At 49.5% G+C, this 14,439-nt stretch overlaps 1 protein-coding gene across 2 annotated transcripts in view; it reads right to left on the bottom strand.

Moving 5' to 3' along the window:
• Positions 1–1,745: 1,745 nt before the first annotated feature.
• Positions 1,746–14,439, bottom strand: part of Acan (aggrecan) — a 62,611-nt gene continuing 49,917 nt past the window's right edge. Inside the window, exons 13-18 of one of the 2 annotated variants that reach the window (XM_029542575.1) lie at positions 7,930–8,043; positions 5,389–5,547; positions 4,796–4,878; positions 4,027–4,171; positions 3,057–3,239; positions 1,815–2,629 (exon numbers count right to left, since the gene is read on the bottom strand). In XM_029542575.1, coding sequence (XP_029398435.1) covers positions 2,553–2,629; positions 3,057–3,239; positions 4,027–4,171; positions 4,796–4,878; positions 5,389–5,547; positions 7,930–8,043 — 761 coding nt within the window. In that variant the 3' untranslated portion in view covers positions 1,815–2,552. Of the gene's footprint in view, positions 2,630–3,056; positions 3,240–4,026; positions 4,172–4,795; positions 4,879–5,388; positions 5,548–7,929; positions 8,044–14,439 lie in introns of both variants that reach the window. The other variant, XM_021194666.1, reaches the window with a different exon arrangement.

The raw sequence follows: 14,439 nt of genomic DNA, 5'->3' as shown, positions 1-14,439 counted from the left end.
GTACCTTATTTGGCCAACAAAGAGTGCTATGATTCCCTTCCTTCCTTTCCAGCTGACCCCTGTATCTGACCCTCTGTCTCCTTCAGTCTCAGGGACTAGGGATTCCAGCCGTGGGTAAGCATGGAATAACTTCTGTCCTCCATCTTCCACTGGGCTGCTCCTGCGTGCTGATTTGGTTTGACCTTGTCTAACCTACAGCGTACCTGCCTCAGGTTGCTGGCCTAGCCACTGGGGATCTGGTTCCCTTCTTCACCATCTCCACCGTAGGATGGCCCAGTTTTGAGGGCCTCAGGAGAAGAGTAGGAGGTGCCTTTCATGAAACAGGGGCTCCTGTGCTTTCTAGAGGGTCTCAGAGGCTGGGGACCAGGGAGGGTCTTTGTTCCTCACCCTAACAATGCTTCAGGGAACCAGACCTGTATTCCATCCACATGTCTGCTGGTGCTTAGCAATCAGGTGTTTAGTCAGTTTTTCTTTTCTTTTCTTTTCTTTTCTTTTCTTTTCTTTTCTTTTCTTTTCTTTTCTTTTCTTTTCTTTTCTTTAAAATGTGTGCATGCATGTGTGTGTATGTGTGTGTCCCTGTATGTGTATGTATATGTGTGTCTCTTTGTGTGTGTATGTGCGTGCATGCATGCATGTATTTGTGTGTATGGGCAAGTGTGTATAGAAGCCTGCAGAAGCCAGTTAGGGCACTGGATCCCCTGGAGCTAGAATTATGTATAGGTTGTGAGCCACCTGACATAGACGCTCTGCAGAAACAGTGAGCCCTCTTAACCCCTTAGCCATCCAAGTCAACCCCAACCCCCTAAGATGGCTTCCTTTTGGGGGAAGGGAGATGAGCAGGGATTGAGACAGTTTCATATAACCAGAGGTGGTCTTGAGCTTTCTGTATAGCTGAGGATGGCCTTAGAATCCAATCCTCTTGTTCCCCAGCGCTGGGACTCCATATATGCACCATCATACATGACTAACAGCCTCTGAGAATTGGTTAAAAATTCAAGTTCCCCTGCCTCACTCCAGTGTTATCCCAGCCCTCCAGGTGACATGCTACCCCATTTTGCTAGTGGAGATGGAACCTAAGGTCTTACATGTCTGTTAGTCAGGCGCTCGCACACCAAGTCTTCAGGCTATCTCATCACACAAGTAGCTGAGATTATAGACTATGCATCTAGTCTCTCTTGATATTATAAACCATGCATCTAGTCTCTCTTGAGATTATAGACCATGCATCTAGTCCCTCTTGAGATTATAGACCATGCATCCAGTCTCTCTTGAGATTATAGACCATGCATGTAGTCTCTCTTGAGTACTTCTTTTGCTGTTTTGTGACAGGGTCCTACTATGTAGCCCAGGATGGCTCCTGTCTCAGCTCACTGAGACATCATGCCTTGTCTTAAGTTCCCATTGAGCCCACCTACAAACCTGCACTCCGAACCACAGAATGACACAGGGGGATGAGCGCGTTCAGGCGTATACACACAAATAGGTCCTATGTGTTCACACCAACATGCTGTATTCACACACACTCAGGGACCGTGACAGGGTTCATCAAACATAGTGTCATTCTGACAAGGCAACTAGCTGTTACTGAACACACAGGACTCGCACACCATTTTAGAGTCATGTGATCAAAGCGTGACTCCATAGAGGTCCCAGATCATGGTCACGGTCACCTTTTACTCAAATAAGACTTAGAACAGATTTTTAAAAATAATAAAAAAAAAAAAAAAGGAAAAGAAAAGGAATATATCTCTTCCAATGTCTTTATTATTATAATTATCATAATCTTTAGTTTTCAAAAATATAAATAGGTGCACGGAACACTGGTGCCTGCACCGTCCCGGGGTGGGGAGAGGGAAGGGGACGGCGGAGCACCCCTGGGAAGGAAGTGCCCCTACCCAGTCCAGCCGAGAAATGACACCTGCTAGGTTGGTTGGCCCAGATGAAAGGTCCCTAGGAGAGGGCTCTGCCTTCCCTTTGGCCAGCCTGTCCCTGCCCCAGGCTCCTTCCCTCACAGATGGCACAGACCTCGATTCCTTTTGTCCAACACACTAAGCTGTAGTTTGCCTCTTCTGAGTCCTCCAAGCTCTGTGACTGTCTCCCTGACCCTGCCTCCTTTCAGCTCCTCCTCCGGCCCCCTAGCTCTCCCTGGAGGCGAAGTAGCCAACCATTGTACTGTTCTTGGGCAAAGTCAGGAAACAACAACAAAAAATAATCTTCTTTATTTAATTTAACCCCTTACTTCTCACCCTGTCCCTGCACTGGTCCCTGGAAAGGCACGGTGGGAAATCAAAGAAATGTCTCTAAACTCAGTCCATGGGTTACAGTAAATTTGCTTTGGCATTTTTCTTTTGGGGAGGGGGCAGAGGAGGATAAATTAGATGCAGTTTGGGTGATGCGGGGAGTGGGGCACACACAATGTGGGTTTTTTTTTCCTTCTTTAATGGATTCCTTATATGACAAAAAGCGGCAAGAAGACACCATGTGGGTGGGATGCATGGTCAGCCTGGCTGACCGCTGGGCTCAGCATCCTGGGTGCATTATGGAAGCTCCTCTCAGTGGGCCATGCTGGGGTGGCTCCTCCGTGTGGGTCTCAAGCTCCGCTTCTGTAGCCTGTGCTTGTAGGTGTTGGCTGCAGCGAAAGGGAGGTGGGAAATCAACAGTGAGAGGGGAGGTGGCAGGGCCAAGCTTAGGCTCTGCGCAGCCTTCCCACGTGGACAGGAGCCCCCCCCCCCCCGTGCATTGTGGGCTTCGGAATGTAACCCAAAGCTGCTCTCAGCCTGCTCCCCTGGGTTGGATTTCTCATTAAACTTCCTTAGGCTCAGGAGTCAGTCCCAGCCCAGGCTACCAGCTTTCTTATCTCCTGTCAGGGAAGAGCAGCATTCCCTGTGGTGGAGACCAGTGTTTCAGGGATGGTATCCCTGTGTGGCTTAGCCTCTAGCATGGTTTGGCACCTACGGAACAGTGCCAGCTCCAACTGTGATCTGGGGAGAGTGAGAAGGCCCTGTTGGTGGAACTTGACTCTGTGCCAGGCAGGGGACCAGGGGGACAATGCTCACGGTCTGTGCAGGTGATTCGAGGCTCTTCCCAGTGCCCACTGGGCTGGCACCGGATGGTGGGCACGTGGCGCTGGACAAAACCCTCAGTACACTGGTACCGCACCAGAGAGCTGATCTCGTAGCGATCTTTCTTCTGCCCGAGGGTTCTGGCATGCTCCACCACTGGGGGGTCTCCACAGGCCACTGAGGGACAAATGCCTTTTAGCAAGGGGTCTCACGAGATCTTCTGTGATAGCCCATGTAGGCAGAGACAAGGTTATCCCAGAGCCCACAGTATGATGAGAAAGGGATTAGGCTGTGCTACCCATGGCTGAGCCTGGTCTACTGGAAAGATGCAGGGCTAAGAATCCTGAGATATTAAGTTCTACCATCCAGATTCCTCAGTGGTGCTGGTAGGCAGGAAGGGAATATAAAAAATGACCTTGAACAATGGGGAGAAGATGAAAATGGGGGGAAGATGGGGAAAGGGGACCATCTGGTAAGACATCTGTGACTTCTTTATGAAAATGTCTAAAGCCAGGGAAAGTGGGGCCCAAAGAAGGCCAGGGGACACAGGCTCTGAGTAGGAGCACCAGGCCAGGTTCTCTAAACACTTGAAGCCCATGCCCTTCAAGTTGAAGCACCCAGGCCTGACAGCTTTGATTCTGTGATTAGCAATTTTGGAGCCCCAAAGAAAGGGTGGCCATGATGGGTGACTTTCTGTTACTGACATCTGAGGGACGTCATGCATGGAGTTGAGGATCCTGTCCTCTAGCCCATGGCTTTCATCTCCTCTTTGTCCCTTGTGATGCTGGTGCCATGAGAGGCCCTCACACGAGCATCCATGTGCATCTTGAGGATGATCCCATAGCCCCCCAGTAGCTAGGAGACAAGGGAACTCGCTCAGGTCACATAGCGAGCGAGCAGAGCGGCTCCCTTGCAGCTGGAGGTCTTATTCCTCCCCCCCCATCTCCTCCCGAGCCTCTCTTACCGGTGCCCTTTTTACATGTGAAGGGCAGCTGGTAATTGCAGGGGACATCGTTCCATTCGCCTCTCTCATGCCAGATCATCACCACACAATCCTCCCCAGTGGCAAAGAAGTTGTCAGGCTGGTTAGGACGCCACTTCTCAAATTGCTGCGGACAGGAGAGGCAAAAATGTTAGGGGAAGGCTGAAGGGGTATGGCTTGGCTAGACCACCCCACTTTCTTCCCAATCAGCTCCCCCATCTCCTTTTTCCCCTTTCTTTTACCCAACGTCTGGGTTGTAAGGCACCCGCAAAGGATGCTGGGAATCTGATCAGATCAGGGTCATCCTGGATGCTATGAATCCTAGATTAGAGACCTGGCTACATAGCCCGACCCTGGTCCTTTTTCAGGAGCTCATAAACCTCAAGGGTAGGGTTCAGCTTTTCACTGACCTGCAGCCGACTTCTTACACTGCCTAGTGATCTCTGTATTTTATGCTTTGAATAGACACTAGTCCTTTGCACATAGGAAACTCAAATGTTATACACTTTTCACGTGCCTTGCTGTCACACCTTCATTTCCTTTCGGCTCCTTCTTCCATCTTGTGCCTTCCCTCATGAAGTCTATCCAGCCCCAGGCCAGCCTCCAGAGACACAAGAAAGAGACAGAACCCCTTCCTTACAGTGTTCCTGCTTGCCCTTGCCTAGTAGCATCTGCTTAGAGAGTTTGCATCCGACTCAATGCATGCTGTTCTTGGGGCCTTTCTCCCACTCCTTATTCTCTGGGAACTCACCAGGGAGTGTCCGTCAGACCAGCGGAAGTCCCCTTCGATAGTCCTGTCATTCAGACCGATCCACTGGTAGTCTTGAGCATTTTCTGGAATGGGAAGATAGGCTTGCACTTGATGTTGGGTACCCTGTCCTGTCTGGGGGTTGGAACTCATGGAGAGAGAGGGAAGAGGCAAGCGGCCCCCAGTAGCATGCTTCTAAGGACCTTGCAAGGATCTCAGGACATGCATGCTTGTGGTATATGCTGGAACACCTCCTCAGGCTGATACAGGCAGGAGATAGCTACAGGCTTAACCTGGGAAGGCTCTGACTGGCAGGGTCTGCCCTGGGTCTGCTGTGACCTGTGTCTTCTCTGAAGAAAATGTGGGAACGTTTGACCTTCTTCCAGCTCCCTGCCCTGCAGTGTACCCAACCTGCACCCTCTTTCTCTGTCTCCGTCTCCCTCCCTCCCTCCCTTTCTGCCATGCTGGGCCTCGTACACGCAAGGTACACGCTGACCACTGAGCTACAACCCTGAACTCAAGCCTGCTCATTTCTGACCAGCAAGGCTTTTTTCTCTCACTGCTACATCCCATCCCTCAGCTCCTGCCACACTCACTGTTGACGAACTCCTGTTCCTCAGGAGTGACGATGCTGCTCAGATGTGACTGCTGCTCCCGACACCGTCTCTCCGCATCCACCCAGGTCTCTCGGTCAGGAAAGTGGCGGTAACAGTGGCCCTGGAACTTGGTCCACCCCTCCTCACATTGCTCCTGGTCTGCAACATAGGTCAGGAAATTGAACAGGGGGCAAAGCTGGCCGGAAGTGTGGTCACTGCTAGTCTTGTGGCATGGACTTCTATGCTTAGTATGCTGTGCCCTGGGTCTTGTGGCATGGACTTCTGTTAATCCACCTTAAATGCTGTGCCCTGGAGGGAGGCAACAGGCTCAGCTAGAGAGAGGCTCAAGTAGGAAGCCAGGAACATCTGACTTTTGCAAGGTGGAAGGGTTGCCACCTCAGGACTGGAAAGAAGCTTCCAGTTAGGACTCCCTCTCCTTTGTGAGCGCCAGTAGTTAAACATCTGTCAGTAGAGCACTGGGCAGAGGGAACTCTAAATCCATCTTTTTCCTTCTTTGCCTGTGGCCTCCATATGGAGGGGGAGGACCCTGGGGCTCAGGGGGCGGCCACAGGCATCTCAGGATGAGTGGCAGCTTCCAAACTAGGTGGTTTCAATAGTCTGGCTATCCAGGAAGGACAGGGAGTTTCCGAGGGCAAGGGATCTTCTTTGGGCTAAGGGGTGGGTGCTTGGAAAGGCTAGAAAGGGAAAGACAGGGAGCAGAAGGTTGGCTGTTGAAAGAGGCAGAATAGAGGCCAGGAGGAAGGGGATCCCCCTCATACCAGTGTCTCCCTCAAGGGTCAAGATAAACATCTGGAAAGAGGCCAAGGAGGCCTTAGAGGATGCTCAGCACTGAGACAGATGCCATCCCAGGCCTGTGAGCCAGTGCTCGTGATGCCTCAGAACCTGAAGGCTGAGCTGGGCAGGTAGGATCAGGGAGGGAAGGAGCTGGGCGTGGTTGGTAGGACACCATGCCAGTAGAGGCAGTGAACATAAGACAGACTTCCAAGAAGGCTAGAAAAGGCAGTGATACCCGAGACAAGCAAGGCACAAGAGTCCATGAGGCATTACATCCAGGTTGTGTCACAGCCTTGTCTTGCTGGGCACTCAGGCCTAGGGCTCAGGTTGGTGGCCCTGGAACCACTTTTCTGGTCTGTAAGGATGCATAGCCCGGCCCCTGTTGCACCCAGTCCCTGTTGTACCCAGTCCCTGTTGCACCCAGTCCCTGTTGCTGCAGAGGCTCTCTTTCCCAGGTGAGTTCCAGAGCTGTTGTCTGGGTGGATGTTTCAGACCTGTCTCCCATGTGGCATCTTGGAGGGAAAATCCTTGTACTCTATTCCTGCCCAGCTGAGACCCCATGCACCTGACTTCTTGGGGGGTGTAGATAGAAGGCAGGAGGCCACAGGGAAGATGAGTGTCCCAGCCTTACTACAGAAGTCCTAAGCTCGTCCATGAGCTGTACCCTTCGCAATGCCTCCAAGGAATGTGTAATTCTTATTACCTCCTCACACCGTTCAGGCTCAAAGGGAGATTTACCAGGAGTTTCAGCTGCTTTCTGGAAGTTTCTCTAACAAGCATTTGTTGAAAAGGGTTCTGAGCCCATGCACACTTCCAACCTTCTATGAGCCATCGCTACCAGCAATGCCTTGGGCCTCCTTTTCTGCATTGGGAATGCCTGAGGCCAGGGAGGCTGGCAGGAGCTTAGAAAGTACCATCAGTGGAGTGCCGGGGGTCAGCCTGGTCCTGTCTAGGGCTCCTGGCTGACAGATGGCAGAAGCAGAGGTGTTGACAAGGTCCATCAGAGGAAACTCAGCTCTTGCACCTTGCAACAAGACTGCTCTGCCAGGCTAGCCTTTTGCTCTGCATGAGGGATCAAGAAAGAAAGAACAGACCAGTGTAGCGTTGGGAAGGCAGCCGCCATGGTGTGGTGGAGAGAGGGTGACATGCACAGTCCCTGTTCATGCATGGTTGGAGCATTCTGGTGACATAAGTCCTCTCTGGTTGACCAACCACAGCCCTCATGCCAGGAAAAGAGGAGGGACAGTTTGGTTAGCATGGTATTGTGGCTCCCTAGGGTCATGGAAAGGACATGAAACTCCCACAGGGAACACAACAAGACGGTGCCCATGATCATGCTGAGAAGATCTGCTGCCATCGGTAGAGTGAGAACCCATTGAGCCTACCCAGATTTTCCTTCAGGACTGATGCCGTGCCATTCTAGCATGCACTGAGCTCTGAGGTCCCAGCCGCAAGTCTGCGAGGCCTGGAAAAGGTTAGTGTTTGCCACACTCCCTGAGCCCCACTTCCCAAAGTGTCTCCTGCTGTCGGATCAGCCAACATTTCAAGGTTTCCAAGTGGAAAGAGCAAGAACTAGAGTTAAAAATCAGGGGACGAGGGGCAGGCTTCTCAGTTGTGTCCCAAGAATATCTCTTCAGGTAGACACGTGGGCCCCAGCCCAGGCCCAGAACCTGTGGTTAGAAGGAAAGGGTGATGAAATAGGAGATCAGCAGTTAGTAACGTTAGCTGAAGCCGAGACGGCCGTACCGATCTCACACAGGTCCCCTCTGTAGCTCGGAAGGCATAAGCATGTGAAAGCGTCCAAGGCATCCACGCAGGTGGCTCCATTCAGACAAGGGCTTGAGAGGCACTCGTCAATGTCTGCAAGAAACCAAGGGCCACCATTAGGACCTCTGCTGGTAATTCGTGAGCACCAGGGCTTCATTATGGGTGGCCAGCCCTGCTGCTCTCCAGAGGCTGGAAGGGGCCTGGCTGGATCTCCTGAGAACCGTTGCTGCTGCTGCTGCTGCTGCTGCCACCGCTGCCACTGGTGCCACCGTCTTGGGCTGTTGAACCAAAGAGCCAGACAGTTTTCTTTGTATGTGTATGATTCTTGATGGGCGATCTTGGAGCCTTGAAGCCATTTTTCTATGTTGGAGAGATCTGGTGCTTCTGAAGCCAAATGCCCTTTGAGAGCCTCAGAATGGAGTTCCTTCAAGAGACCTTTTCTTGTGGGTAGTTTTCAAGAAGCCAGATGCGTGAATTGACCATGGCCACCATAGTAGGCAAAGAAATTGGAAGTGAAATCCTGAAAGCTTGGTTAGAAGTGTTGCTTCTCCTGATTTCCTCTATAGTTGTGAGACAAGGAAAGCAGGCAAAACCGTGTTCCAGAATGAGCCATCTAGAAGTGGTCTGAGGGTATATAGAACCATAAGAAAATGGCCATATGGGTTTTTGCATGAAACTCATTAGAGTTCCCAGGTTGTAGATAGTGTCTTTATTTTCAATAAATAAGACTTGAGGGTATTTGTGAAAATCAATCTTGAGTTGTTTTTTTGGGGGGGTGGGGTAGGGTGGGTGGGGGGATGGAGAACAAAACCTTGCCCAACATTTCTTGTGATCTCCTTCCAGCTTAAAGCTTCAGGTGGGCATCTTCAATGAGTTCTGCTTTCTAGATGGGCATCTGGCCAAACATGGGAAGCTGGCTAAGTGCTGGCCAAGACTGGCTAGATCCTCAGTTCGTGAGTGCAGACTCTGGGGTTCAGCTGGGTGCTCAGACCCCTCTGTCTGGGGTGGGCTCTTCCTCTTTCCTGCTCTTCTGCTTCCAAGGCATTCTTTTTGGATGAACTTCTTTGCAAGACTCAAGTTAGTAAGTCCTTAGGTTTTGCCTTCATTTATTAACAGTCAGCCACAGTGAGAACCGAATCTCTCAGACTTGTCTTTCTACACCTTTCTGGGAAGCCAGGAGGCCTGGGACAGGAGATAGGGCTTCTGCCGTCTTCCTGTTTGTAACGCCAGAGCTGCCCTTGAACTTGCTGAGTAGCTGATCTTGAACTTCCGATTCTCCTGCCTCTACTTCCTGAGTTCTGAAATTACAGGTATGTGTCATCACACCTGGTTTATGTGGTGCTGGAAATCAAACCCAGGCCTTTGTAAATTCTAGGCAAGCACTCTGTCAACTGAGTTGCATCTCCATCCTGGAGGAGGCTCATTCTCGGTACATGTAATTATGTTTACTTGAGATCCAGGATCCAATAGTATGCTGATGGGTAGCCTCCTTAGGATCATCGAGAGCCTTGGCTTCAGAATAGGACTTTAATTCATCCTAGGACTTAGATCTTGCTGATCATAACAGCAATCAAGGCTTTTACATCAGTTCTATGCTAGCTAGCAATGCACTTTCCTCTGGGTCTTCTTGGCCAAGTCTGTGCAATGTGTGTCCTGAGCATCCCCGATTCCTAGGTTACCTTGCTCAACCTGTGCTGCTCCTCTTCTCCATATTGCTGGCCTCTCTTCTCTTCTCATGAAGTTCTTAGTCTCATTTCAAGAAGCACACGCCATGGATTAGAAACTCACAGTTCCAAAGCAACGTCAAAATGCACGGAGGAACTGACTGAAATCCCGGCATGCACTTGGTTTCCCAGCATGCACCGGGATTCCCAGCAGCAGCAGTAGCAGCAATAGGTCAGGTCAGTCGGCAGGGTGGAAGCTGGGGTCAGCTCTCCAGCTTCAGGAAAGCTAATTGTGTTCTCTTTTGTCCATTAGCTTCATTATGGGAGACCGGAAGCACTAGGGCAGGGGGGTTAGGCAAATGGAGGCGCTAAAGCAGTTGTATAGAGCAGGGATGGGGTGGCCTCAGAGGAAAAAAAAAAAGCCAGATATCAACTCTGGGGTCCTTGGCCCAACCTTGGCACAAAGGGCAGGAAAGGAAGAGGTCTGATGGAGGCCAGGCCAGGTGGCTTCTGGTTGTCCCAGAAGCTTAGAGGGGGCTCTAGTCTGGCCAGGGATAGGAGAAATTGTGTTATTTTCCTTTTGTGTTTCACCAGGGTATGAAGTTTGAGAATTGTTTCAGGCCTGGATACCAAGATGAGGAAGAGTCACAGTCCTGAGAACTGATAGTACCAGGTACTTTAGCGATGCCAAGTGAGCTTTACCGTAGGGTAACAGCAATGGGAGAGTGTAGCGTCCCATACACGGTTTGCTCAGAAGCACTCGAGCACCTAACTTCCTCTGCCTCGCCTCTTCTTGCAAGAGCCATTCTGGACCTGACTGTATAGCTCTCTCTTTACCAGGCACTTGGGACATCTATTGGTTATTGGACTAAGAGGTAGCTAGGACCTTCTAGGGCAGTGTTTCTCAACCTGTGGCTCATGAGCCTATTGGGGAGTTGAACGATCTTTTCACAGGGGTAACAGGTCAGATATTCTGCACACCAGAGATTTGCATTACACTTCATATCATAACAGTAGCAAAATTAAAGTCATGAAGTAGCCATGAAAATAATTTTTATGGTTGCAGTCACCACAACATGAGGAACTGTATTAAAGGGTCTCAGCATTTGGAAAGTTGAGAACCACTGTTCTAGGGGGCTCTGGACAAGGTGGTAGCAGGTGTGGGGAGGGATGGCTCTGGGTAATGGCAGCCTCTATGGAATAAGAGAGGGAACGAGGGGACCGATATTTGATGAGATTGGGTGCTGTGGACCCCCTTTTCAGTTACGATTCTCACAGTGTAGTGATATGGACACTAGTATGCCAGTGGCTGGCAGGGAAACGAGGGGCTTGCCCACGCTGGCAAGTTTGGGGACCGAGTGGAAGAGATGGAGGAGAGGCAGGAATTGAAACAGGAAGCCGAGTGTCCGTCCCAGGTGGAAGGGAGACCTGGCTACTGGACTGTCAGCATCTTGTTACCACTTATGCTTCTGTCCCCAAGAACTTATGCAGAGCCACTGAATATAGAATTGAGGGGGGGGGTAGCTCTGTTTGCCTTGAGCAAGGCTCCCAAGCTATGTCTCTAACGAAGGAGAGACAAAACTCTGGGTCTCCTAGTAAAGCCTGAAAGAGACAGACTTGCCAAAGACCACTTCAGCGGCATCTAACCCAGACACATTAGGCCACCATTTTGAGTCAGCCTTAGTCAGAGTTCATGACTTCTAAGTAACAAGAAGTTTTTAATGGCTCATGGGAAGTGTTGACTGGAGGGTGACAGCTGGTGGCTTTCCTCAAGTGACAGCTCAACTAAATGGTTCATCACTCAACAAACAGACAAGCAAACCCTTATAGTAGCTACAGCACTCTCCAAGTTACTCAGTGCATAGCCTGTACAGTTGTGTAGAATGATCCTGGGCATAGCTTTCCAGAGACAAGGATGGGAGATTGATCAAGCATAGAAAAAAAATTCTGGTCCTAATAAATATTCTTAGATTCTGACTTTCTGGTTGGGTGTCTCACACAGAAGAGAGAGAGAGGATTATAAAAATGTATTTGTCAATCTCAGTTTACATTTTAAAAGAATGATCTTTACCTTTAAAAGTAGGGTATTGCTACTTAAGCATTTCAAGAGTGCTCTACTTTAAAAGTTGATCTTAAATGTATCTTCAATAGGTGGCTTTTTCAATTCATCTAGTTGCTGGCTAAAATAGTTAATAACTGCCTATGAACTTCTTGGTGAAATGAAGTCATGGAGGTATATGTTATTACATCTCTGAATATATTATCAATCATTATACCTATTTGTTGGGTGTGGTGGTTCACACCTGTGATTTCAAGGGGCTGAGGCAAGAAGGATTGCCATGAGTTCGAGGCCAGCCTGGGAAGCACAGTGAGAACCGATGTGAAATCTGGTTAGGGCAGCCGTTTTCAGCCATGGCTACCTTTTATAGCCACTGGAGTAGTTAATTTTTCTTTTCAAACGTCTTTTGAAAAGACACCAGTGGTGGAGTTCCTCTCCAGACCAACAGCCTTAGAACAGCTTGCTGTGGGACCCCCCGCAAGATGTCTCGGGAGCTTCTCAGGTGACACTAAGCTGCATCAAAGTGGAGGCCCCCGTCAGAAGACTACTTCGTGTGGGCACCACAGTAACAAGGCGGGGAGATGCTTCTGTCTTTTATTACACTTAAATAATTAGCGTCTGTGTGGTGGGGCAGGTGCTCTGTATGGCATGAGTGTGGAGGGCAGAGGACAACTTGTCTGGGTTGGTTATTTCCTTCCACCAGGAGGGTCCTGGGGATTGAAGTCATGTGGTCAGGTTTGGTAGCAAATGTCTTTACCTGCTAAGCCATCTTATCAGCCCTGAGGCTGCTGATTTTTAACTGGACCAGATTAAGAACCAGAGCATTCATGAAGCTAATGCTTATTATTATTATTATTATTATTATTATTATTATTATTATTACTATATCTATTTTGAGATTGGGTATAATTTATCTTAGGCTGGCTTCAACTCACTGTATAGTCTAGGATGACTTTGAACTTCTGATCTTCCTGCCTCAGTCTTCTAAGTACTCAGTCTTCTAAGTACTCAGTCTTCTAAGTACTCAGTCTTCTAAGTACTCAGCCTTCTAAGTACTCAGCCTTCTAAGTACTCAGTCTTCTAAGTACTCAGTCTTCTAAGTACTCAGCCTTCTAAGTACTCAGTCTATCATAGGCATGTATCACCACACAAGGTTCTAGATATTTATTCTGATGTCAAAGTACTAGTTCCTAATTTATCAAGAACGTGTTTATGGACAGAATACTAACTAAGCAAAACAGCAGTTACTACTGAATGTTTTCTTTTAGTACTAAATCCAGCTTCTCTCCTTAGGAGAGGATCCCCTGGGTACTCAAATATCATAGGAATAATGTTGCATCTTAGTACCTGTGTCTCCTGGAAAGATCTGAGCAGTGGAGGCAGAGTGATGGAGTTGCAGGTAGCTAGAAAGGCTGTCCTTGTGGCAGATTGCTAATGTCTATTTTATTTTGAGACAGTGTCTCACTCCATAGCCCAGGCTGGCCTGGAACTCTAGAATATCCTCCTGTCTCAGCCTCTTGAGTGCTAGGACTGGGTTAATAGATAAGAGCCATTATTCTGGGAAGAATAAAGAATTAAGAGTAAGTTCTATTGATGCTTTTACTAAATTTGGGGCTCCTGAGGTCCATTCTGTCTCCTCCCCACCCCCACCCCTCGCCAGAATCTCACTATGTAGCTGAGGCTGGCCTCCTCCTCCATCCCCTTCCTAAGATCTAGGATTACAGGTGTGCACCACTACGCCCAACTAAGGTCACAAGTCTTGCTTGTAACTTTTACAGGCTAGGAAGAGTTACCGAGAGTGGTGTGACCATGTGTAGATGGATTTGGTCACTTAGTCATTAGAGCCTTATGGCCATATTGTTTCCTGGGCAGGAAGAAAAGTCCACATTCTCTGTTCTTGGGGTTAGGTGCCTTTAGGCTCTGATCTATAGAGAGTGACCCCAGTGAGGGAAGAGTAGAGAGCCTGAACTGTCTGTACACACATGCATTTACTATGTTCGTGCTAAGTATGAAGCATGGTCCCTATGTTCGAGGCTGTACTATACGGCGAGGTATTAATATGCTTGTATATTAATATCTAAGAATACAGAACCTTCTGTGTCTGATGTGAAGGCATCTGAGGCTTGGGTCCTGGCCAGCAGTGAAATCCGGTTAGATTTCTTCTAGGATTCACTTCTCCACTTTTGAATGTGTCCCAGGAATAAAGCTCCTCTATGAGAGACCTTGCCTTAGCGGAGAGAGGCTGCTTCTGCCTGACTACCCCTCTGGAGACTGTAGGAGCCAGTCCATCTATCACTTGTCTGCCCCCTCGTAGCTAATGAGAGCTTCCCCATGTCACAGTGATTGCCATTGTGGCCAGTGGGTCACAGCATGTTTCCAGTATGTCCCTGGGCTACAGGGTTCCTCTACACAAAACCTAGAGGATAGGTGTCAAGGACCCAGTGCCTAGAGACCAGAACAGCCTCTGAGCTCCCATGCCCGGGTGATGAGATGCTCCAAGGCCTTGAGGATGGCTGAGCGTCAGCTCACTCCTGGGGGGTTCTGCCTTCCTGTTCTGTCAGTCCCTAATAAGTGGGCTACTTTCCCTCTGATTGTGGAAAGTGTCCCATCACAGTGGGAGGACCAAGATGTCCCCCAAATCTAAAGCTGCTGGAGCTTGGTGTCTGGGAGAGGGTGGAAGTGAGGCGCTAGAACAGCACCGGGAAGTCCTGGTGGCCTGGGACGGGTTGGGAACACAGAGTCTAGTGTCAGGACAGAGCCAACGTG

This window comes from Mus pahari, chromosome 1, assembly GCF_900095145.1.
Source record: "Mus pahari chromosome 1, PAHARI_EIJ_v1.1, whole genome shotgun sequence".
NCBI lineage: Eukaryota > Metazoa > Chordata > Mammalia > Rodentia > Muridae > Mus > Mus pahari.
This window is presented reverse-complemented; position numbering and strand designations above follow the sequence as displayed.